The following is a 26,530-nucleotide window of genomic DNA, read 5'->3' as shown; positions in this document are numbered from 1 at the left end:
ATCTCTGAACACATAAAAATCTGGCCACTTAGTGTATGTGTGTGTGTATATTTATTTATATTAGAGGCCCAGTGCATGAATTCGTGCATGGGTGGGGTCCAGCCAACCTGGCCAGGGGGAGGGGACATGGGCGGTTGGCCGGCATGCCTGCTGGTCAAACCCCTGGTCAAGGGGACAATTTGCATATTAGCCTTTTATTATATAGAATATACACTGAGTGGCCAGATTATTATGCGTTCAGAGATCATAATAATCTGGCCACTCAGTGTAAATACGAGACACTTCCTCTATTTCAGGGCTCAGAGATTTGGAAAGAGACACGTTCCTCTGGGCCTCGAGCAATAAATGACTCCTAATTAATTGGCTCATTAAGGCGTCTTGTATCTCATTCGATAATTTACGATACAACAAAATAAGTTCATTATTTGCTTTAACTCTCAGGACTACCCTGTGAAGTAGGTTCTTTTATTACTTCTTTTTGTTGTTGTTGTTAATCCTCACCCAAGGATATTTTTTCCATTGATTTTGAGAGAGAGTGGAAGGAATGGGGGGGGGGGGAATGAGGGGGGAGAGAAACATCAATATGAGAGAGACATATCCATTGGTTGCCTCTTACACAAGCCCTGACCAGGCCAGGACCAATCGAACCTGCAAACAGGTACGTGCCCTTGACTGGGAATTGAACCTGCGATTCTGCGGTATACAGGCCGACACTCTAACAACTGAGCCACACCAGCCAGAGCTATTATTTCTATTTTACCAATAAGGAATTTGGCTTATAGAGATTAAATAATTTACCCAATGTCACTTTACTAAAAAGTGAAAGAACTGGGGTTGAAATCAGGCCTCCTTTACCTACCAAGCCTGGGCTCTTTTTCTTTCCCTTTTTCTCTCTTCCCCCCTTGTCTTCTCTCCTCTTCCACACCAACCTCTTCTTCAATAAATTCTGACAGCCTTACAGTGATTACAATGTCCTTTTCTGAATATTTACACAATTTATTCTTTTTAATAAATAATCACCCAAGATGAATGTCAAGGTCATCAAACTTCACTCTGCTGAAATGACCTTCAGAATGTTAGTTCCTTTATTCAGTCATCTAAAACTCTGCTGCCTTCACTTCTTCAGACCCTCCCCATGACAACACTTTCTCAAAGACTGTCCACAGAGAGATTCAGCCAGCTCATCTACTACTAGGCCTCAGTGCCCTGGAATATAAATTTGGTCAAGGAACTTTAGCTTTAACCAATTGAGCTACCCGGCCACGGCAAGACTATTGTTTTTTGTATGTTACTAGAGGCCCAGAGCATGAAATCGTGAGGGTAGGGTCCCTAGGCCTAGCCTGCAATCAGGGCCATCTTCTGCCTGATCCCCAATCCCCAGGCCTAACGCTGCCTCCGTGGGGTTGGGTAGGTCGCAGGCGCGTCCTGCAGCTTCCGTCAATGCCCCAAGCCCCAGCAGCAGCGGCGGCGGCAGCAGCAGCAGCAGCAGCAGCAGCAGCGGCACCCACATGAGCGGCCCAAGCGGGCAGTGCTTTCCTTCAGCAGCTATCCCAGTGCACATGCATGGAGGTGAAGTCACCGGCACCCACTTTCCCGCGGACCTGAGCCCCTGAGCAGCCCGGGATGAGCTGGGGATCCCAATGGCCTGACAGCCAGCCTGGTCCTCCAACCACCCATCCCGGTGCCGGTTCACCATCTCTGATCCATCCAAGCCTGCGGGCGAGGGGGGGCGGGGGGGGGGGAGGGGAGGGACCAAGAGGTCAGCTGTTCCGCCTGCTCACCAGTCCCCAGTCCCACCCTGCCGCCACCCACCCGCTCCCCCGTGGTTCCCTGTGGGCGGGGGTTGGTGGGGGGTGGGTGGGGGAGGGGATGGACCTAGAGGTGGTCAATGCAGCTCATGGCGACTAGTCAAGCAGTCATTCTGGTCGTTATGCTTATGGTCCATGGCCTTTTACTATATAGGACTGGTTTTAGTATATTTTGACCAACCACCTTGTTGAATTTTCATAATGTTTATAAAGATTTCAGTTTGATTATCTTGGGCTTTCCAGGTAAGTAATCATATCACCTGAAAATAATGTAATTTTTCCTTCACCTTTCAAAATTTTATGTCTCTTATTTCTTTCTTCTTCCTAATAGTATTGACTGATAGCTTCAGAAAAATATAAACAATGGTAGCAAACAGTAAATAGTGAAATTGTTTTCATAACTATACCTAGAACTCTTATCTCATATTGCCTCCTTCTGAGCGAGATAAATATAATATGAAAGTAAACCAAATATTTAAAATTTAAAAAGAATTTCAGATATATATGAATACATATGATATATATGAAAAATATACCTGAGAAAAAATTCTGTTAAAAAAACCCAGGTTATACAAATATGTTTTCAGCATAATCACTACTATGTAAAAACAAAAACAAAAACAAAATAAAAACAATGTCTAAAAAATATTAGACCAAGAAGAGAGACCTCAGAAGAAACTAAACCTGCTGATACCTTGATTTGGGCTTCTCGCTTCTAGACTTAAAAAATAAATTTCTATTGTTTATGCCAAAAACAAAACAAAACTGGAAATAATAAGCAACTATATAAATGGTTGCTGTCAGTAGTGGGTTTATAGATAATTGTTTTTCTGCTTCATGATACTTGTCTGTACTACTACATTTCTACAATACGTACGTGTTTCTTCAATGATCGGAAAAACATAAACAGGAAAAAAAGAATTAATCAAGTATACTGCTTTTTGGCTGAATGTGACTTGAAGCTTATGTCTCGAGGTTTAAAATCCCTATCACCATGCTCTCCTGACTCAGGGCAGTTTTGGGATCCACATCAAGAATGCTTTATCTATTTTTTCCATCTGGCTAGGTAGTCTACAGTATAATCCCACTATGATGTCACTTCTCTTCTGCTCTTCTTTTATCTGAATCCAGATGTTCTCTAACATACTCCCACCTCTGATTTGTGTCTATCCATGCAGCTATACATCTTTTTGATACCAAACTGCTTTGCTTCCCTTAAGTCTCTTAATTATATATATTTTTCGTTGCCCATGAAGCTCCCCACAAGACCTCTGAATGACCCCCAATGGAAGTATCCCACAAGCAAACCTGCTCTTTGGTTCTCCTGAGCATTAACTCTCCTTGGGCAAGAATTTTTCTAAAATTTTTGAATCCTGGGATATCTCCTAGGACACTCTAAGGAAACCCCTTCCTAGCCAAGATGATGACTAATACAACTTTTGGAGATACAGCATTCTTGGAGGAAGTCCAGAAACCATATTGATTGGCTTTACTACAAAATCATACCATATAACCTCAACTGAACATTCATGGCTACTGGGTAATCCTTTTAGTCATCTCCTTTTAACTTTGTATTAAATTCCTTATAGCAGCTGCCCCAGACAGTTTCCATTCTCAAATTTCCAAACTAACCCTTTGCCCCAACTCCCAACTCTAAGCAGACAAACTATTTTATTGAGAAGATCGAATACATCTGATTTGTTAATCCTTCAATTTCCTTCCTCTATACCTACAGGTTGAGAACCGCTGCTGTAGAGCCTAAGACCACCGGAAAACACAATATTTACATTATGATTCATTAACAGTAGCAAAATTACAGTTACGAAGTAGCAACGAAAATAATTTTATGGTTGGGGGTCACCACAACATGAGGAACTGTATTAAAGGGTCATGGCATTAGAAAGGTTGAGAACCACTGCCTATCCAGTGATGGCGAACCTATGACAAGGGTGTCAGCACTGAAAGGTCCCAGGTTCAATTCTGAGGTGGCCACATGCCGAGGATGAAATATTTGCTGCTCCTGAGGATGAAACATTAGCCAAATAATGTTTTTCCTCAAAGTGACACACTACCCGAGTTATGCTCAGTTTTTTGGCGAAGTTTGATACACCAAGCTCAAAAGGTTGCCCATCACTGGATACTTCTCTGTATCTTCACTTATCCTCACCTCTTCCTTCCCTCACTCAGAGAAAGAAATCTTTCCCTTCTCTTCCTGGGAATAATTTCTCCATCTGTGTTCTCAAAGACTGCCAGCAGAGAGTTTCAGCCAGCTCATCTACTACGAGGCCTCAGTGCCCTTGAATTGATGTCTCAGTTTCTCTGGGACTGTGCTTTATCAATTATCTACCTACACTTGCATCTTTAATCTTGCCTTTTCTATTAAGTGGTCCCTTAATCTAAAAAATATTTCCTAAACTCCTCACTAAAGCTACTTTTTTCTCCCTTTGGTTTTCAAAGCCAAATTGCTTAGAAGAGTGTGCTATATTCATGATTTCCTCTGACCACCCATTCATTCACTCAGCAGCCCCTTCAATGCTGCTTCTATCACTCAACTAAACTTGTTCTCTTTAAAGTGATGGATGATCTCCCAATAACCATATATTCAAAACACTTTTTCTTAGTTCTCCACCTGAGACAACTGATACTGTTATCCATCCCTTCCTTGAAACTCTCTTGGCTTCTGTATTGTCATATTATGCTATTTCTCTTCCTCTTTCTACATTCTGATAGTTTCTTCCCTGATTCATCTTCCTTCTCTTATCTTGAAATATAAGCACTCCCCAAAATTCTACCCTTATCCCTCTCTCACACACACTTTCATTCCTCATCCATTCATATGATTTAACTACTGACGATATTTCCACTTCCAATCTCTATATCAGTCTTGAATCCCTGCTGGACAAGTTCATTTGAGAGATTTACTGGCTTTTCAAACTCAGCTAACTCCAAACCAAACTATGCTAACAACTCTTTTAACCAACTCCACATAACAAACTCACCAAGTCTTCTGCTTTGCACTTTGCATTTTTTAATAATATGCTTATGCTGCTATTTCTTGATTTTTAAATTTTTTTTTAGAATTTTTTAAAATTTCTTTATTAAGGTGTCACATATTTGTCCTCATCCCCCCATTCAAAGATGTTAGAATTAGCAAATAAGAATATTAAAGTTGTTATTATAACTGCATTCCATATGTTCAAAAATTTAAGTAGAGACACAGAAGATATTTTTTAAATACCTCAATCAAACTTACATAGGTGAAAACTATAACATGTGAGGTAAAAAATACATTGGATGAGATTAATGGCTGATTAGACAATGCAGAAGAAAAGACTCATGAACTTGAATCATAACAATAGAAACAATTCAATATAAAACACACCTAGAAAAGAAAATGAAAAAAACAAAAACAGCCTCAGTGAGCTGTAGGAAAAATTCAAGTGGCTTAATAGAAATATAATTGGAGTTTCTGAAGGAGAAAAAGAGACAGGAGGGAGGAGAAAAAATGATTGAAGAAATACGGCCAAACATTTTCCAAATTTGATGAAAATTATAAACCCGGAGATCCAAGGAACTTGGCAAAATCCAAATACTCCAAGTGCAGGCAACATGAGATTTTTAAATTTTAGACATTATCTTAGTTGAAGATGACAAATGATTTTTTTCACTACCCACAGACACTTCCCATCCCCTATTTTCAATATAGATATAGTACCAATTTTAGCTTTTAAATATTCAGTACTTACATTTTTATGACTATGTAAATATTATTCACAGCCAAGCCACAAGGTATATTATTATTACATTTCCTTTTTTAAAAATTTTCTATGTTTTAATAGAAGAAGAAAGGTGTAGGAATATATTAATTACAAATTAAAAGACTATACAAAAAGTTATTGGCTGAATGAAGAATAAGCTTATGGACAGAGGTGACAGGATTATAAAGCACATGTACTGAATGAAGTCTTCCATCCTCTATACACTAAAATAATGACATGTTCATAACAGTCATAGTTTTTACATCACTTTAGTTATATAGAATACTTATATTTATTTTTCCAAGCTATCCTTTTTAAAATGCTCAGGTTTACTAAAATATAGTTTACAATATATCAAAATAAAGATATGAAATAAACTTGGCAATAAAGCACATTTCTCTACCACAAATCATTTTTGCTTATTATTCTAGATAAGCTGGTTTCCTCGCTGTCTGTTCAAATACCATTATTATTATTATTATTATTATTATTACTCAGTGCTCAAGCTGCCTAAAATGCCCTCTTCCTTCCTCCTAGTGAAACTCTGCCCATCTTTCCAGGTCCCCAACCTCCTCTCTTCAATGAAAGCTTCCCCAAGACCTCTCCTCTTCCTGGTGGCCTGCAGCACTTCTTCAAATGACATATCCTGACACCTGATTAAACTCTACACCAGACCAACTAGATGTGGCCAGATCACAGCCTCCTTTTCTATACCTCATAACTTCTAGTACCATTTTGGGCATGCAGCTAATGGTCAACTTTTTTTCTTTCAAAATAAACATAGCTTTATTTTTTGTGTGATTATAAACATGTTACAAGGTCATTATTTTAAAACTCAAACCATATAGAAAAGTGTGAAAAAAAAAGTAAAACCTCAACACTGAGAGGAAACCACTAATAACATTTTGGTAAACCTCTTTTCAAACATATTTGTGTGCATGTAAACCTACACAGACATAAAGATATGTAATTTTATATATATGGTATACCATATCATGCTGTTCTGCAACTTGAGACAATAAGTATAGATTTGAAATGTCTGCCTAAAATTTTATCACTTCCTTGTCCATCATTGCTTCCTAAATTTATTTTATAAGTAGATATATACTTCCAAGGAATTATTGGCCGATTAGCATGACGAATAAGGTTTTGAACAATGAAATTATATATTTTTCAGATTACCAATTCTTTTGTCATCCTACCCACTGTGATTGTAACATGGTTAACTTCATTCATTTGTTCATATTTTTAAAAATATGGTCAACTGGTAAACATTTTCTTGACTACCCATTAATCTTTGTATGTTTTGTTGCATATCTTTCCTGAAGTTTTAATCAGCTAATACATTCTTACATTCTTCCTGTGAGTGTCGTAGGTGGTGATAAATGCTCTCTGGTATTAGTTTCATAACATTTGTACCACCATCCTAGCACTAAAATACTTTTAAATGATAGTGGTGATGGCAGAGCCTACTTTGTATAATTTGTGCATGTAAAATCCATCAATATTGGGTTTTCGAGAAATGATAATTTAAAGTTCTAAAGGTCCTTTTTGGTCCCATGTATCTAGAAAAACAGCTTGCAAACCACAAAGTTCCTTCTCATCAATCTCCATGCCAGATGAGAATTTCCAGAACTGTTTTTTAAATCGGGGCAAGAGGAAAAGAACAGGGTAGAGAATCCTTGGCTGCAACAGCCGGCTTCAAAGAATTCAGTGCTGGGAACAGCAGCCAACTGGGTGCGACTGCACCCTTGCACCGAAGCCAGAGAACAAAGATGAAGGGCGAGGAAATTAAGGAGATTCTTGAAGTGACTTCCCATGAGGAATCTCAGACCTACCACACCCAGTCCCTTCATCTTAGTAAATAACTCAGCAAAACTGCAAATGGGTTTAGCTGAGTCCCTGTAAGAACCTCTCCCTCAGAGTGGGGGATTTCTTCCCTTTGCTGCTACATTCAACTTCCCAAACCCACGCTTGCCTGCAGGGGAAGTGTATGCTCTCCCCAAGTCATGGCATGTTTATCAGAAGATGAACAAACAAACAGCAAATAGCTCTTGGAGGTTTTCTTGCATGGTTAAACTGGGATTTGGCCTTTTAAATATAGTTTTTAAAGTTTGTAATAGAAGCCCTACTTTCTGTCTCTATCTGATGGTTAAATTGAAATTTCAACTGCTCCTTCCAAGACAGGCTGAACTTATTGGAAATGGACTATAAATAAGCACGGCCTATCCAATCATCCAGCAGGCATTTATTAACTTATTTACCCAGCATTTACTGAGCACCTACCACAAGCAATGGCACTGACTGAAGATTCAGAAACAAAATATGCTGTCGCAGCCCTCAAGGGAGCTAACAATGACAAAAGCAACTGGCATCAATGGAGCAGCTATGAAGTGCCAAAATTACTAAACGCTTTAGTCCGTTATTTTGTTCTTACAACATTTAAGTAGAATACGATCCATATTACAGATGAGAAAAGTAAGGCCTAGAAAAAGTAACTTGACTGTCACATAGCTATCTATATATATAAAGAGCCAGGGTCCATAACGACCAAGGCTCCACCGAACACCGAAAGTCAGTGCTGGGTTGCCGTGGAGACCCAGCACTGACTGCAGCCGGTGCCGGTGCAGCGACTCAGCACTGACTGCCGAGGGGGCTGCAGATCAGGCTCAGAGAGAGGCCTGCAGAGAGAGAGGCAGGGTCTGATCCCTAGCCTCCATGGCAGCTGTTGATCAGCCGTTGCCTCTCTCTTTCTCTCCCAGCTTTGCCAACAGCTACACCTCTGTTTCTCTCTGGGCCTCCTTGAGGGCTGCTGATCAGCCCTGCCTCTTTGATCAAGCCCAGAGAGAGGCCCGGAGACACTGACTGGCATAGAAACTGACCAATCAGAACCAAATCTGGGTGAACTGCCAGGAACCAAAGGCTGCCTAGGAGATGGAGCTTTTGATGCTGACTGGCATAGAAACCGACCAATCATAACCAAATCTGAGTGAAGTGACAGGAGCCAATGGCTGCCTAGGAGGTGAGCTTTTGACACTGACTGGCATAGAAACCGACCAATCAGAACCTAATCTGGGTGGACTGCGAAGGCAGAACCTAAGGTGGGGGCTGAGGAGGGGTTTTAATGTTTTGCACTCGGATGTCGAGTGTGACTCTACACGGTTAGCATTAGAATAAAGGAATCGAGAAAAAAGCAAGCGAGTGCAAAGGGTTAAGGGCAACAGCTGTTTGGTGTAAGGTGTAAGAAAGTGGTTCAATTTTTTCATGACCAGTTTGGTAGTATAGTGCATATGGCTGGCTATCAGTCCAGATATAGGGATTGTGTGTTTTTGTCTGCCAAGAGCATCTCCTCCTGCTGAAAAAGGTTTTCCCCCACCCCATTTAAGCAATCCTATCCTATATAATCTATCTATACTACTAAAAGGGTAATATGCTAATTAGATCGGGTCAACCGGCCATCTTCTGGGTGTCTGACTTCCTTCCAGACAAAGCCATGGTGGTGGGGGCTGAGGCAGAGGCAGTTAGGGGTGATCAGGCAGGCAGGGGAGGGCAGTTGGGGGCAACCAGGCTGGCAGGGGAGGGCAGTTGGGAGAGATGAGGCAGGCAGAAGCAGTTAGGGGCAATCAGGCTGGCAGGAGAGGGCAGTTAGGGGTGACATCAGGCCGGCAGGGGAGGGCCATTGGGGGCGAGATCAGGCTGGCAGGGGAGGGCAGTTAGGGGCGATCAGGCAGGCAGGCAGAGGCAGTTAGGGGTGATCAGGCAGGTAGGCAGGTGAGCAGTTAGAAGCCAGCAGTCCCGATTGCAAGAGGGATATCTGACCACTGGTTTAGGCCCGATCCCTGTGGTCGGATATCCCCCAAGGGGTCCCCGATTGGAGAGGGTGCAGGCTGAGCTGAGGGAACCCCCCCCCCCCGCTGTGCATAAATTTCGTGCACCGGGCCCCTAGTAGTCTTTCTCTATAGAGCTTCCCATGAAGTTTGATAATACAAATTTAGAATCTAGATGGGGAGGTAGCAAAGACATAAACACTGATTTATTTTTAACCCCATGCAATATTTTAGTAAAGAGATTATATGTTTGCCAGTAAACATACCATTTAATATAAGAAATCTATATATATAAAAGGCTAATATACAAAGTGTCCCCTTGGGAGTTCGACCGGGAGACCGGGAGTTTGATCACTCACTATGACATGCACTGACCATCAGGGGGTGGTGCAGAACATGGCGGGTGACCAGTGGCGTTGGCAGGGCACTGAGGGAGAGAGGGAAGGAGGAGGCGGGGAGGCAGGGAGATGGGGAACCCGATCGGCCCTAATTGCTGGCCAGGCCTAGAGACCCTACCTGTGCATGAATTTCATGCCCCGGGCCTCTAGTTAAAAATAAGTGCAATAAGAGATCTCACTTTTGAATAGATGTAAGGGAGGGCAAGGAAGGGAGGAAGTGGGAATCACAAGAACTTTTAGAAGATGTATTACTTGAGCTGGGTCTACTTGAGGATGGGCAGGAATGTGACAGACATTTGAGAAAGTTCTACAAAGAAAAGCATAAACAAAGGTGTGCGAGGGGGAATGCTTAAGGAGTGTTAGGGGGAAAGTGAGTGTATGGTGAGAATGTAGGTAATGAATAGGAGAGTAGGGGGTGGAAAGGCTGGGGTTAGATCATGAGTGGCCTAAAATGTAAGGTAATGGCATTCCTATTTCACTAGTAGGCAACACAAAACCATTGATGTTTAAGCAGAGGTGACAAGCCCAGGCCTGTGCTTTATAGAATTATATTTATAAAAGGTCTTGTAGTAGTTCTCAAGCTTCAATGTGTATTGAAATCAACTGCAGAGCTTTTAAAATGTGTGGGCCCCACAAAAAGCTGCAGAGTAACAGGAACTCTCATAACTGCAGTTAAATGTGGAAAATGGTACAATCACATTGGAAATCTGGGAGTATGTGCTAAAGCTGAACACACACATTCCCAACTATTCCACTGTTAAGTACATACCTAAAAGAAATCTATACACCGAGAGACATATAAAAGTATGTTTACAGCAATATTGTTTGTAGTAGTCCAAAACTAAGAACAACCAAAATGCCACCTACTGCAGAATGAATAAACAAACTGTGGATTATACATAATATAGAATTCTGTACAACAATAAAAAACAACAACACTGTAGCTAAACCCAACAACAAACCAGAAAAACAATGTTGAATAAAAGAAGCCAGACACCAAAGAGTGTATGCTCTATGGTTCTGGCTACCCGAAGTTCAAAACCTAGTTTATGGTGATAAAAATTAGACTGGTGGTTACCCGAGAGGTGATTAATAACTGGGAGGAGGCCTGGGAGAGGCATCCAGGATGCTAGTAATGTTCTCTATTTTTACCTGGATGGACATTACAGGAGTATGTTTATTTTATAGAAATTCATTGAGCTGTACATTTATTATTTTGCACATTTCTCTACATATGTTGTACTGCAATAAAATTTTTATTTTACTTAAAGCATTTAAAAAAGATTGCATAGGCCCCAACCCAAAAAATTCTGATTAGTCTGATTAAGTGGTCTGGGCATTAGTATTTTTAAAAGCTCCCTAAGTGAGCTTGATATGCAACCAGGGTTGAAACCACCCTTGTAGAGCAAGGACTGGAGCAAAGAAAAAAGTTATTCTATGTTTCCCACAGTTGAGCGATAATAAGAATCACCTGAAATGCTTGTTAAAAAATACATTTCCAAGCCCCTCCCCTGCTGACTCTGATCCAGAGGATTGGAGATGGGATCAAGAAATCTGTCATTTTGACAACCTCCCCGATGTGTTTAATTAGAGCTCTAAATTAGGGTCAGGTGGTGGCAGTGGGAATGACGAGCAGGTTATGCCAAGCAAAATAAAACTGGAAAAGATTAAATTTTCAACACTACTTATACTTGCTTTTATACACTTCCAGCTTAAAACCCACCAAAACAACCAAATTAGAGCATGGTTTATTTAATTGACATCTTTAACCTAAGGTGGTTTTATTTTGGTTCACGGTGTGTAAACTTTAATTTAGTCATTTACTTTCTTTTCTAACAGACCCACGAGAGTAAGGGATTTCTGAAGCCTAAGAGATACCATTTCCTTTTCTGGCAAATGTACATTACAGAACAGCTTTAATAACGTCTGTGGATGAAAAGGGGGCCACACACTAAAGCCGATAAGCTCAGGGGAGGCCAGCATGGCGGGCCCTACAAACTCAAGAGACTGAAAGTAGCCATATAGGATGGTCTGAACACACAAATTCCTAACTAAAAGCAGGTCATGGCGAGTAGTCTTGTCCTAGGCCTGTAGCTTCCCTGACAAAGGTCAATCTTTACCTAAAGCGAGGCTGTCTATTGCCTTTTGGGTCTAAGATAACATACCCTTGGAATGTCAGAGTAATCTTTTCCAGACCCCTCAGAGCACACTCACCACAAGAGAGGGCAAGACCATAGAACCCGTCATTGTTACCTTGTTCCCCCCAATATCACACCTCTATGAGCTGTAAATGTTAATTATTAACTATCCTGTACCCGCCAATGTAAAATTTGACTTTTTATCCATTCCCAGAAATTTCCCCAAATTTGCTTTTTCCCACCCCCTTAATCTACCACCAGTGAATTTCATGTAACCCTCCTTATGCTTCCTCCTCTGATTCTAATGTATAAAACAAGCTGCAAAACTACAATTCTCTGGAACATTTTCTCAATCCGTTGAGATTTTGCTTCTCAGCAATTGGCCTAAATAAACTCATAAAAATTCTCTACAGGTTTCGATGTTTCTTACATTGACACATCTCATGGTAAAGTCTCATTCAGCCTAATTTTAAAAAACCCTCGGTTGTATTTTCAAAGAATTTCCAAGTTTTGCTTATGTTCTTCAAAGTATAGAATATGCAGTAAAGCAAGTACTCTATTCCCCTCAATAATAAGAATCAAGATTTAAAAATTTTAGTAAAAGATGGAATAACTGTATACTAAATCTTGAAGACAGGTAAAATAAAACTTGAAGAACTTGTAAAGCAATGAAAGAAGATATAAAATCACAAACAACTGCAATACATTCCTCTGCTTTAACTCATTGATTACACACTAGGAAATTATACATTGATCTCAGAGACAAAATGACATAAAATATATTTGTGTTCATTTAGTATCAGGGCTAGAGCACTTGACTAAGAGTCAGAAGAAGTGAACTTACCAACTAACTGAGAGACCCTCGGCCCTCATTTTTATCCAGTATCTATACAAAGGGTACGGGGTTGAAGTGCATCAGTTTTCAAAACAGAATCCTAGAATTTTCAGAGGCATTTGTAAGGCTCTACAAATGTTTAATTTTAATACTTTTCTTATTAAAAACACACCTTTAGCCCTAGCTGGTTTGGCTCAGTGGATAGAGTGTCGGCCTGAGGACTAAAGGGTGCCAGGTTCGATTCTGGTCAAGGGCATGTACTTTGGTTGCAGGCTCCTCCCCAGCTTGGGCCCTGGTCAGGGCTTGCGCAGGAGGCAACCAATCGTGTGTTTCTCTTACATTGATATTTCTCTCTGTCTTTCCCTCTCTCTTCCCCTCTGTCTAAAAATCAATGGAAAAACATCCTCGGGTGAGGATTAAAAACAAACAACAAAAATCTCCACACCTTTCATTAAAATCTACAAGAAAGTACACAGTAAATGTTACATAGTAAATTTTAATATATTGATGTTATCAACCTGTGTTCTCAGGTTAACTCATTATGGAGTTTCTCCTGCTTCACAAATAAATACATTTCAATTGGTAAATGTGTCACTGATTAGGAAGCTTTTTATCTGCTCTGGTCTTTTTAATACAGGAGTACAAGGTGGGGCAAAAGCTTACAGTTATGAATACACAAAACACAGAGTTAATAAAGCTATTATAATAATCATAACTTGAATGTCTTTTTCCATACCAACAACTGTAAAACTACTTTTGCACTACCTTGTTGGCATAAAGGCTGAGATTACATTAAATCTTTAAATTCTACTGGGTGAGAGTAGAGATGTTATCAAACTCTCCTGTTACATGTTTCTATATGTAGTTATGGAACCAAACAAAGTAGATTTCTATAAAATGATTGATAATTATAAAATAGAAGTATTTAAGTGTTATCACACTAACAAATAAAGTGGTAAAAATGTAGTTGTTTTGTACTGGGACTAGAAAAGCAATGGCATGAAAAATTTATGTAGTGGATCATATAAAAGACAAGGGCTTAAAATGTCATCAGATGTGTAAGCATTAGCAGTTAAAATTATGCAAGCATTTTCCAAAACACTACTGGATAATATACAAACAGACTATTAGTTTTATTAAGATGACCTAAAAATTGCAGACCTTTCCGTATTTGCAAAGCTATTAGTAATGATACCAGAATTTATTCTTTAATACTAAAGTTTCCTGACAGAAAACTGACAGTTGTCAGAAAATCTATATATATAGAAGCCTAAGCAACCGGCCAACTGGCTGGTAGCTATGATGCTCACTGACCACCAGGGGGCAGATGCTCAACACGGGAGCTGCGGTGACTTGGCAGCTACAGTTCTCAGGTGATGCACCCGGAACCAGAAAGAAGGGAGCCTGATTCTGGGGTGCGTCACCCAAGAACTGCCCTCTCACAATCTGGGACCCCTCCAGAAATGCTGGAGAGCTGGTTTCAGCCAGACCCCTGCAGGCCAGGCCGAGAGACCCCACCGATGCACAAATCCATGCACTGGGCCTCTAGTAGTTAAATAAGAAATTACTATTATTTCTACATTAAAGTAGGGTTATTAACTTGGAAATCTTATTGATATTTTAGATAAGTTGCATAGCTAAATTTAGGCTTACAATACAGCCATATTTACAGCCTCAGATAAAATGTTAGTGATTGGGTGACTTAGTTGGTTGGAGCATCATTGTCCCATACACCAAAAGGTTGTGGGTTCAATCCTCAGCTAGGGCACATACATGAGGCAGCTGATTGATATTTCTCTCTCCCTCTCTCTCTCTTTTTCTCTCTCCCCACCCCCCACTCTCCCTCTCTCTCTCCCCTTCCACTCTCTCTTTAAAATCAATTAAAAAACAAAAGCATATCCTTGGGTAAGGATTTTTTAAAAATGTTAGTGATGAATCAAAAAAGAATTTGTACTCAATGTGCAAAACAAAATTAATTTTTTCTGTGCTGAAACTGTGGGTAAAAATATGACCTCCATATTAGTCTGTTTGGGATGCCATAACAAAATACCATAGACTGCGTAGCCGAAACAACAGAAATTTATTTTCTCATAGTTCTGAAGACTGGAACTCCAAGATCAAGGAGCCAGCAGGGTCAGCATCTGGTAAAGAATCTCTCCTTGGTTGCAGAAGGCTGCCTTCTCACTGTGTCTCTTCTTATAAGGACACTAATCCTACTGGATCAGAGCCCTACCCTTATGACTTTATTTAACCATAATTACATCCTTATAGGCCCTACCTCCAAATATAGTCACATTGGGGGTTGGAGCTTCAACATATGAATTTTGGGAGACACAATTCAATCTATATCATCCTCTGAGGTATCTGAACTTTTTAAGAAACAACACCATTGACTAACTCATATACATAATGTTATAAGATACATTTATTTTTCTTCAAATGAGTTAAGGAATTGGAATTGGAGAACATTATGTTAAGTGAAATAAGTCAGTCAATGAAAGAAAAATACCACATGATCTCACTCATTTATGGATAATAAAGAACATTATAAAATTGAACAAAAAGATAGATACAGAGACAGTAAAGCATCAAACAGACTGTCAAATTATAGGGGGAAGGTTAGGGAGAGGTGGGGGAGATAAGAGATCAATCAAAGGACTTGTATGCATGCATATAAGCATAACCAATGGACGCAAAACTTTGGGGGGTGAGGGCATATATGGGAGTGGGGTGGGGGGGGCAATGGTAAGATATGTACACATATAATACCTTAATAAAAAAATTGGAAAAAATAAAAAATAAAAAAATAAATGTGATTTAAATCACAGACACCTTTTGGTGAATTCAGCCACTGCTCAAATGAAGTTATGAACAAGATTATTAACTCTAGGTCAGCATTCTGTTTTAAAAATGTTTCTAATAATGTAATGATTTAAAATTTTCTTAAAATAAAAATAAGTTAGTATTTAAAAAAAAATAAAAATAAAAATAAACTATATGTGAAGATACTGATTTCTCCAAAATGATTATTCATCAATTAGGGATGTGAATAATTGTCAGGTATGTTAGTAACTCAGCTTTGACACAAAAATTTACTATCACTCTTCTTTTAAATATGTGGATCATTATAACTAAAATCAAGTAACTATTTTAAGATTTTAAAAAAATGTTAGTATTTATAGCTACTTATTTGTGTGAATCACAATTTTCTTTTCTTCTTCTTCTTTTTAAATCATAATTTTCTTGATACACTTTTATCTTAAAGCCAAATGCTGGAAAGCTTTCTCCCAACAAAAAAGAACAGGACAGCCCAGCCAGCATGGCTCAGTGGTTGAGTGGCGACCTATGAACCAGGAGTTCACGGTTTGATTCCTAGTCAGGGCACATGCCCGGGTTGCGGGCTAGAACCCCAGGGTGGGGTATGTAGGAGGTAGACGATCAATGATCCTCTATCATCACTGATGTTTCTATCTCTCTTCCCCTCTCCTTTCCTCTCTGAAATCAGTAAAATATATATATATATATATATATATATATATATATATATATATATATATATATATTTTTTTTTAAAAAAAGAACAAGACAAGGATTTCTGCTTTTGCCCCTTCTACTCAACATAGTACAGGAAGTTCTACCAGAGTAATTAAGCAAAAATAAATAAATAAATAAATAACATCCAAATTGTAAAGGGAAAGGTAAAAATATCTTTACTTAAAAACTAGAGGCCTGGTGCATGGATTCATGCACCAGTGGGGTCCCTTGGCCTGGCCTGTGGGGATCGGGCCGAAACCAACTCTCCGACATCCCCTGAGGGGTCCCGGATTGCGAGAGGGTGATTCTTAAGTGACACACCCAGGAATCAGGCTCCCTCCTCTCTGGTTCCAGGTGTGTCACCCAAGAACCGCAGCTGCCAAGTCACCAAGCTCGGCAGCTCCTGCATTGAGCGTCTGCCCTCTGGTGGTCATTGCGCATCATAGCTACCAGCCAGTTGGCTGATCGGCTGGTCACTTAGGCATTTATATATATAGATGATATGATCTTCTATGTAGAAAACCCTAAAGATTACACACACACACACATAACAGTTTTGTTATAGCTAATGAATTCTGCAAAGATGCAAGATACAAAATCAATGTACAAAAATCAATTACATTTTATAAACTAGCAATAAAAATGCAAAAAGGAAATTAAGAAAAACAGTTCCACTTACATTGCATGAAGACAATAAAATACTTAGGAATAAAACTAACCAAGGAGGTACAAGATTTGCACACTGAAAACTGCTGAATGAAATTAAAGATGTCATAAATAAAATGGAAAGACATCCTATGTGCATGAATAGGAAGATTTAACATTGTTAAGGCATCAATAATATCCAAAGCAATCTACAGATTCAACACAGTCCCAACAAAATTATAACAGCCTTTTCCCCCAGAAATAGAATAGCCAATCCTCAAATTTATAAGGCATTGCAAGGAGCCCCAAATAGCCAGCACCATCTTTTAAAAAAAAAAATTGGAGGACTCAAACTTCTTAACTTTGAAAATTAACTCTAAAATTCTTTGAGACATCACGATAATAAGGAGAAAAGAGAAAGAGAATCTAGTTGAGGAATAAGCTCCTGACTCCTTGTTCTGAATTAACAGTGTAACTCAACCTTTCAAGTGATTATAAATGGACCAAGAAGTTAAAGCAATGGGAGCAAACTCAAATGCCTACAGAGGCCGGGCAGGAAACATAAGCAGATGAAGCAAGGCAGCTGGGGGCGGTGGTAAATCTGAGGCCACATGCCCAGTCTGAAGGGAGCAGCTGCACTTCTGCCCTGGCGAACTGTCTCCCTGTTGGAATGTGGGCATGGTATTGGATTTTCCATTCTGTAAGTGAAATTGAATTGAGATTTTTATGTTGTATGTTGGCATCTAATTTTTAAAAAACTATTTTTAACACTGCAAACCAAAGAAAACATCTGCAGTTCAAGGCACGTGTAGTCAGCTGACTACTAGCTTGTGATATCTTTCATAGCTTAAAGGCTGGATCCAGAACACAAAAGAAGAAAAATAGTTACTATTAGTCAGATCCTCGCCAATGTTTAAAGTTAGCATACAATCTAAACCTTTCTAATGCTTGTTAAATATTTAGTGGGTACTAAATATTTCAATTAGGTGTTCTTTAAGATAGTATAGCTTTTAATGGGCCAGTTTTTAGTGGGGCACTTTGAACATGAAGTTCAAACATGCAAGTGCCTTGCACATAGTAGGTGGCAAATAACTGGTAGCTATTATTTTAAATCAAGGCTCCTAATCAACTTGAAAAGTTAGTATAAAGCAGATTTTCAAAACCAACACTACACTCTAAAAAAAGAGATGATAATATAATGCATTCAATAATTTATCCTCTATATAGTAGTTGGAAAATGGTGAGCCTTCATATTAAATGACAAAATAAATCATTTATATATCTTAGATGCTAGGAATATAGTTATTGGCATAACAAACAAGGTTCTTGCCCTCATAACATTTACAGTTTAATAAGGGAAATGAACATTACGTAGAGGCATCCAAAATATTTAGTTAGAAACTATAATAAATGATATGACTAAATATTACAGTATGATGTGAAAAGAATAATGAGAGGATCTAATTCAGATGAGAAAGAAGTCACAGAGAAGGTTCCTTTAAGGAGCCTTCTTTTAAATTAAGACCTAAAAGGACAAAGAGAGGTTAGCAACCTAAGATATTATGTATGCAGCATGAGGAGGGTTGGGTAGAAGAGGAGGTGGTGACAAAAGCATTCCAGGAATGCTTGCGTGACAAGTGTGACAGGCCCAAATAATCGACATAGAAAAAATGGGAAATTAAATAGAGGGAGAGAGTAAAGTTATTGGAGGTAGTGAGGTGAAAGCTTTGAGGGGACATTAAATGTCAATGTTCTTCCTGGAGAAAAGATTCTGAAGAAGGAAGTAAAAATTAAAAAGAAAAAGAAAAGAAAATCAGGAACTCAGGAGAAATAAGTGAAATGGGAGATAGGAAACAGGAATTTGAGGTTGAAGAAATTGTTTATTGGCCACATCCGGTTTCTGGGGAAAATGAGGAAAGCGAAGCCCTGGTGGGAGCAGGTGAAGATGACTGGCCAGAGGAACCCATAAATGTGAAGAGATTACATGGAAGGATTTTCATTTGTTTATTTTAAAAATTACAAAAGTAACAAATATTCTTTAATATTTCAAACCAGGCAGCCACCCATTCCTGAAGTAAACGCTGTTAATCCTCACAGAATGGTTTTTAGTGGTGAGGATGAGGATTAGTGAAAGCAACGTCAAGTGGAAGTTTGAGGCAATTACACAGAGAAATCAGACCAAATACTTTATTTCAGCCTAAATTTCTGCATTTTCCCTTGAGATCACTTCACCCACTATAACATTAGATATTTTAGGAAAAAGTAACTTTTTTATCATATGATCATTCAGACCCACTGCAATTTCCTGATTCCTAGAATGTGACCTCCTTTGAAAAAGACAGGAATTTTTTCATTTTTTTTCCCCCAAATCTCAGATTATTGGACTACAACTCCATGAGAGCAGGAATTTCTGTCCAACTCACTGCTTCATCACTAGCAACTGATACATAAATTTTGTTGAATGAATGAATATACCAATACTATGAAGACAAAAACACAGTGAATTCAGAGTAAAACAAAAAGTGAAAGAAAAAAAAAAAGGAAAAGAGAAAGGGAGGGATGAAAGTGGCAATACTTTAGATTCTGTCACTTATTCTTGACTCTTCTCTCCCACACCTCACACCCCGTCAATTGGCAAGTCCTGTCAAACCAGCTCCTTAAATAGCTCTGCATCTCCATGCCACTTATTGTTCTACTGTAATTGGCTCCTAACTGGTTTTTGTCCTCAGTCTTACTACTTACTTTCCATACTTTTGCCAGTGTCATATGTGAGAATACCACACAAATTCCTAAGGTTCTACTAATTTCCTTCTTACGTGTTAAGCGCTAGCCAAAATGAACCTATTAGTGTTTCCCAAAGGAACCATGTTGTTTTATGTCATAATACTTTTAAACTCTTGCTTTTTCTTTTTAGAATGTATTTTTTATTTGCTTAATAGCTTTTACTACTCCAAAATCCATTCCAACTGCCTTCACTCCTTTATAGCCTTCCCCAGCTTCTGCAGGAAAAACTACTTCCTCCCTGTACTGTCACTGAATCCTACACATGGCTCTAATAATCACTTACACTCTATGGAAACTATTTCTAGACTCCTCTGTTTCTTCTGGAATGTGAGCTCCTTGAGGGCAAGTATTGCCATTTACTCATTCATATTTCAAGCATCTCGTACACTATCTGATGGATAACACATTTAAAAAGTAATACTCTCTTTTAGTCAGCTTTCTGGCTTCTTCCGCACTAGCTTTTTTCACTTATTAGGTGTGGGACCTAGAACAAGTTACTGAACTTCTAAATCTCAGTTTCATTTTCTATACAACTATATTAAAAGTATCTACCTACCACATAGGATTGCTGTGAAGAAAAATGAGATAATCTATATAGGGAGTACTTAATAAATGTTAATTGCTATTATTACCATTATTTCATTTCTGATACTGTCTTTTTATGTTTAGAAATTCCATTTGTACCGTTCTAATAGATTTATGTTTTCCTTTGCATATTTGATCATATTTATATGATTTAAAATAACTGTTCAAAGGTTCTTGTTAGCTAATTCTATCATCTGTCATTTCTGGGTCTGTTTCTATTGATTGATTTTTTCCTCCTGGTTATGGGTCATATTTCCTGCCCTATTTAAGGTCTGGTAATTTTTAATTGGATGCCAGACTTTGTAAATTTTATGTTGTTGAGTGCTGGATTTTACTGAATTCCTTTAAGGAGTATTAATTTTGTTTAGGTATATAGTTAAATGACATGCCTATAAGTTGAATATTTTTGCTTGTAAGCTGATGAGGATTCTATCCAATGCCAATGTCCCATGTATTTTGAGGTTTCTCAACTCTGGCTGGCAGAAGTGTGAACTACCCCTTATCCTGTGAATACTTCAGGAACTGTTTTCTGGTGGTTCTTTTTCCAACCCACACATGTGCAGAATTTATAGCCAAAGACTCAAATATCTGCTTGAAGCTCTCCAGAACTAACTGAGCTACTTACTCCCTCCTCTCTGGTACTCTGTCCTACAAATTCTGGCCACCTTGGTTTCTCTAAACCCCAATCTCTGTCTCCTCAACTCATCTCCTTAACATGATGATCTTCCTTCCTGTACCATCACTTGGCAACTGCCTCTCAGGGACCACAGTCCTGTTTCATACATTGGACATTGTCTGATTTCTAGTTGTTTATGGCAGGAGGACAACTCCCTTAGTAGGTACTTCTTCATGGGCCGAAGAGGAGGTACCTATCATCATTTTATTAAATGAAATATATGTATTCATTGGTAAAAACACAAAGTTCAAAATAAAAATTCTAATAAACTATAAAAATAAATATGGACAAAAACTTTTGAGCCAATATTCCTAAACAGAAGTGGAGATTTACTTCAAGGGAATTTCAATATTTGCCAGACTTGAAAAATTTAGATTAATCTTTCTACATTGAAAGAAATCCCAAAGCAAGAAGTTGAATTTTAAAGTTGTTTGAATAGACTTTTTTTTCTTTTTAATCTTCACCCAAGGATATTCCCCCCTCCCCCCCCCCGCCACTGATTTAAAAAAAAAAAAAAAAAGAGTGGAAGGGAGAGGGAGAAACACAGAGAGAGAAACATTAATGTGAGAGAGACAGATCGATTGGTTGCCTTCCACACGCACCCCAACCAGGGGCTGGGATAGAGCCTGAAACAGAGGTACATGCCCTTGACCAGAATCGAACAGCAACCCTTCTGTCCTCAGGTCGACACTCTAACCACTGAGCAAACCAGCTAGGGCTGAATAGACATTTTTCTTCCAAGAGTTTAAAGTTGCCTATTAGCAAGAGATTCGCTATAGTCTTCATGAGGTTATTTGAAATTCAGACATAGGAAAATTAGCATTATTCACTACTCAGATATGCAGAAATGACATTGCATCCCTCTACTTGCTAAAAACTTGGATAAACTGTTTCAGAAGGGATCAGGTCCTTATTTTTCACAAAGTGACTTCAGTTTTAGATATATTTTACTGGAACTCTGCTCTTCTTTGCTACCTCCCAGAAGAGTTATTTCCTCTTGATAATGCTATAATATGTACATGATGTTCTAAGGAAGTTGTCTGCAGGAGAATAATATAGTAGAGGTTCCACTGAATAGGAGTCTGGTACTTGGCATTCTACTTGAAAAAATGGGGCTTAATACTTACTTTTGGAACCCTGCCTCTGAATGTTTTTGCTCATTTTGGATTAAAATTGGGGAATGACACATTCTGGAACAGAAAAATATTCTAAAGTTTCCTGGAAGAAACTGAGAATATATTAAAGCTATTTAACCAAATATTTTAGTATCACCTAGACACAAATGTTGCATTTGGTCTTTAAGAAATCAGAAACTGTCTGATTAAGAAGCATAGCAAGAAATATCCAGCATAAAATCGAGGTCATGTTTATGGCACAGAGGAGAACTTGGAGGTGCTCCCTCTCAACAGCTGGATGAATCAATGGCAGCTGCTATAAGAAAGATAAAGAAACCCACATCTGCTAAGAGTCCACATGCTATATGGATCCCTTGTGATAGTAAATAAATTCTTGAAGAGGCCCCACTTCTAAAGCAGGAAGAGAATTGAGGACATTTAAAGACTGTTTTCCATAGTTATCTCCATGTGCTATTTCACAGAAACCAGCTGTCTATATGCACCATTCTTCAATATAGAGAGTATTCAATATATATTTGCTAACTGATTAAGGGACTGGGAAGGATTGGGAAAGACAGGTTCTGTTGAAATAGTACAAACTCCACCTATACATTCACAGCTCCCAGTTTTGTTTATTTTGAGATCAACGGGTTAGTTTTTCTGAGGTAGTTCACTTAAAATTGGGTCACATTGATTTTTGCCCACTAGTACATATTCTGTAAAGGAGATGATGCTATTCTCAGCACATTAAGATTGTTTGCACAAGAATGTAATTGAGATGGATGGCTCTGGAGGGTGCATGTCATAGAAGCCGTATATGATTGGAGTAGCAGAAATAGTAGAAATAGCACATTAGCAAATTAGTAAATCTGAGTTCTATTTCCAACTTTGCTACTAATCCACTGTGCAATTATACAAATTACATAATTTCATTGTTTATAAAATGGGGACAATAATACCTATCTTACTTATTTCTTAGGATAGTAGAAATGGTCTAATAAGACACTAAGTAGAAGGAGTTTTAGAAAAAAAATTTCAGTAGCTAAATATAAAGTAGCAGTAGCATCTATTAGAGCAGGATGGGGAGATCTTATATACTCAATGGAAGCAGGGAGTGTACCTGTTCACTTACTCTCACCCCAGTGCCAGGCACATGGTAAGTCTACCAGAAATAATTAATTGAATGAATGAGGAAATAGTTTAGGCCTTCCTCTACTTTAAGTTACAATCACTAAAGGAACTGTGTTAAAAGTATTCAATAGTAATTTTAAATAACACACAATATGAAGGTGGGGATACAAAGAGGCCCTTAACCAGTTAACTGCCACAATATTTTGAATTTAATTTAAAAAGGTCCTCCGCTTGCGTCTATAGACGCTTATGGCGTACAAATGGTTAAAAACAGATGTGAACCAAGGTTTTGATGTAGAGATGCTAAATCAGAAAATGTTGGAGCAATTTAATGTTTCAATGTTCTGAATGTAAGAATCTAATTCTATTTTTAAAAAGAAGCTGTCAGTGGATACCTTTTGCCTTTCATCTCACCAAGATCTTTAAAATCTCAATCAAGACATTTTCAACCAGTGTTTTCCTTAATATTTTCTTTAGAATATAATCAGAATATGCCAAACCAACCGTATGCAAATACAAAAATGACTTGCATTTTCCTGTGTACATAGCTCTTCTCTCAAGGATTTGTAAGGTGAAATGAAAAATTTACTTTAGTCAACTTTACTCTATTTCCCAAAATCTATATTTCTAGAACCTGACCTATATTTCCTGTTGCTTACTGAAGTTTTTTTTTAAATATATTTTTATTGATTTTTTACAGAGAGGAAGGGAGAGAGATAGTTAGAAACATCGATGAGAGAGAAACATCGATCAGCTGCCTCCTGCACACCCCACACTGGGGATGTGCCTGCAACCAAGGCACATGCCCTTGACCGGAATTGAACCTGGGACCTTTCAGTCCGCAGGCTGACGCTCTATCCACTGAGCCAAACCGGTTTCGGCTGAAGTTTTTTAACTGTATCCCAAAGAAATATAAACTTTTAAAAAACTTACATCACATTATTCACATTAGACAAAATGTGAAAGCAACCCAAATATCCATCAATGGATGAGTAAATAAATAAAATGTATACACATACAATGGAGTATTACTTAACCCTAAAAAGGAAGGAAATTCTGACACTTGCCACTACATGCATGAACTCTGAGGATGTTATATTAAACGAAATAAGTCATTCACAAGAGGATAAATATAATATGATTCCATTAATATGAGATACCTAGAGTAGTCAATTCATAGAGATAGAAAGTAGAATAGTAGCTGCCAGGGGCTAGGGGAAGGGGAAAATGGAGAGTTAGTGCTTAATGGGTGGAAAGGTTCAGTTTGGGAAGATGAGAGAGTTGTGGAGATGGATGGTCAGGATGGTGCCAGAACTATACGAGTGCACTTAATGCTTCAGAACTATACACTTACCCGGAAATTTATAACTGGTTTTCCCACTCATCTTACATGCCAAACCAAATCACCAAGTCCTGTGGATTCTATCTCTGAAAGTACACCTTCCATCTCTATGGCTGCTGCCTTGGCTCTTGTTTTCTCGCACCTCACCTCCTGCAAGTCTGCCAACTATGCTCCTGGCTTCTAGTCTCACCCTCTAAGCCATTTCCATACTGTCTCATATCACTACATCACTCTTCTATAATCCTTCATATAGTGCCTACAGAATGAAATACAACTTATTTTTTTATGGCAAAAAAAATGTCTTTCAGTACCTGAGTCTTTCTTTTATTCCATTTATGCTTCTACACCACAGCACATGCTCTACCTACTAGTAGAATGCCTTTCTCTCTTTTATCCATGTGTACAACTTCTATTTACTCTTCCTTCCCAACTGAGGTCAAACAGCCAGTTCTCAGGAGAACCTTCTCTAATCTACTCTCTCTCCATTCTCTAACAATAGTATTCCCATCCCTCCCCCTACCCAGGAGTTTATTTCTTTGCAGTCACATCATTCCTTGAATTTACTGCATGGCATTGTTTGTTGTTGTTAATCCCAAGGATATTTTTCCACTGATTTTTAGAGAGAGTGGAAGGGAGGGGGAGAGACACAGAAAGAAACATCAAATGTGAGAGAGACACATCAATTGGTTGCCTCCCACACACACCCTGACCAGGGCCTCAATTGAGCCTGAAACCGAGGTACATGCCCTTGACTAGAATCGAACCCAGGACCCTTCAGTCCTGGGGCCAACGCTCTATCCACTGAGCCAAATTGGCTAGGGCTACTGCATGGTATTTTAATATTTGTCAAGAGCAAAGGCTCTGGAGCCAGATGGCCTGGGTATGAATCCAGCCCCAGCATTTACTGTTTAACCTTGCCAAGTTACTTAACCCCTCTGATCCTCAGTTTCATTAGTTATAAAATGGAGTTTACAGTATCCACCACAGAGAGATGTTGTGAAGAGTAAGTGAATTACTGCATGTCAAGTGAGCAGAGCTTCACTTGGCTCTTAATACACTCATTAGTGATGGTGATGTGATGGTGGTAGTAATGGAGGTAGTATTTCTGACACAAGAGGAACAGCTCCTCAAAAGTAAGGTGTGCCTATAACCTTGAATAGCATGAGACCAAACAATATTTTTAAAATATATATTTTTATTGATTTCAGAGGATGGGAAAGGAAGAGAGATAGAAACATCAATGATGAGAGAGAATCATCGATCCGTTGTCTCCCGCACGCCCCCTACTGGGGATCAAGCCCGCAGCCTGGGCATGTGCCCCTGATCCCATTCGAATCCGGGACCCTTTAGTCCACAGGCCGACGTTCTATCCACTGAGCCAAACTGGCTAGTACCCAAATAGTATTTATAGGAACAAAGAAAGATAAAAGTTTGGTAGGAAGAAAAGAAGGCAAGAAAATATTTGGGAAGACTTACCGCCATTTTTGCCCACAGTTCGGAAGCATTTCCAGAAGGCCCGTAGGAATGATGCCCTGTTGTGAGGGGTGGCTTGGATGAAGCTGAATTCCCGAAAGAGAATGTGAGTTCCTTGACATACACTGTTAAAGCTGCAAAGAGAACAATCAAGAACTCATCATTAGATGGATAGTTATGGAAGGTCGAAATCAGAATGAAAAAGCAAGACCAGACAGAAGCACTGCCAAAAAGGGAAAAAGGATTTTTTTTTTCTCCAATAAGACTCTGAACTATAAATTAGACCAAGTCCTTCTAGAAGGAAGTCTCTTCACATAACCATATCCCTCTGAAAACTGTTTCATTCCAGTTCCTCTGAGCACTTCCCCACTTCGCACATACACACCCTGAGGAAATTTTAGCAGTCACTGGAGCATTTCATATAAAGGGAAATCTTTCCGTCTTTAATTGGCTGACACTGGCACTCATATTTTTTGAAGCA

The 26,530-nt window shown here is 38.9% G+C and overlaps 1 protein-coding gene across 4 annotated transcripts in view; it reads right to left on the bottom strand.

Annotated features, from left to right (window-relative positions):
• The window catches only part of CSTPP1 (centriolar satellite-associated tubulin polyglutamylase complex regulator 1), a gene marked incomplete at its 5' end in the record, with an annotated part of 164,029 nt that overhangs the window by 65,211 nt on the left and 72,288 nt on the right, over positions 1-26,530 (bottom strand). For all 4 annotated transcript variants that reach the window (XM_079788552.1, XM_079788551.1, XM_079788554.1 and 1 more), the window contains one exon: positions 26,053-26,183. In XM_079788552.1, coding sequence (XP_079644678.1) covers positions 26,053-26,183 — 131 coding nt within the window. The remainder of the gene's footprint in view (positions 1-26,052; positions 26,184-26,530) is intronic.

This window comes from Cnephaeus nilssonii (genome assembly GCF_951640355.1).
Source record: "Cnephaeus nilssonii genome assembly, chromosome: 13".
Classification (NCBI taxonomy): domain Eukaryota; kingdom Metazoa; phylum Chordata; class Mammalia; order Chiroptera; family Vespertilionidae; genus Cnephaeus; species Cnephaeus nilssonii.
The sequence above is the reverse complement of the archived record's forward strand: the minus strand, read 5'-3'. Positions and strand labels throughout refer to the sequence as shown.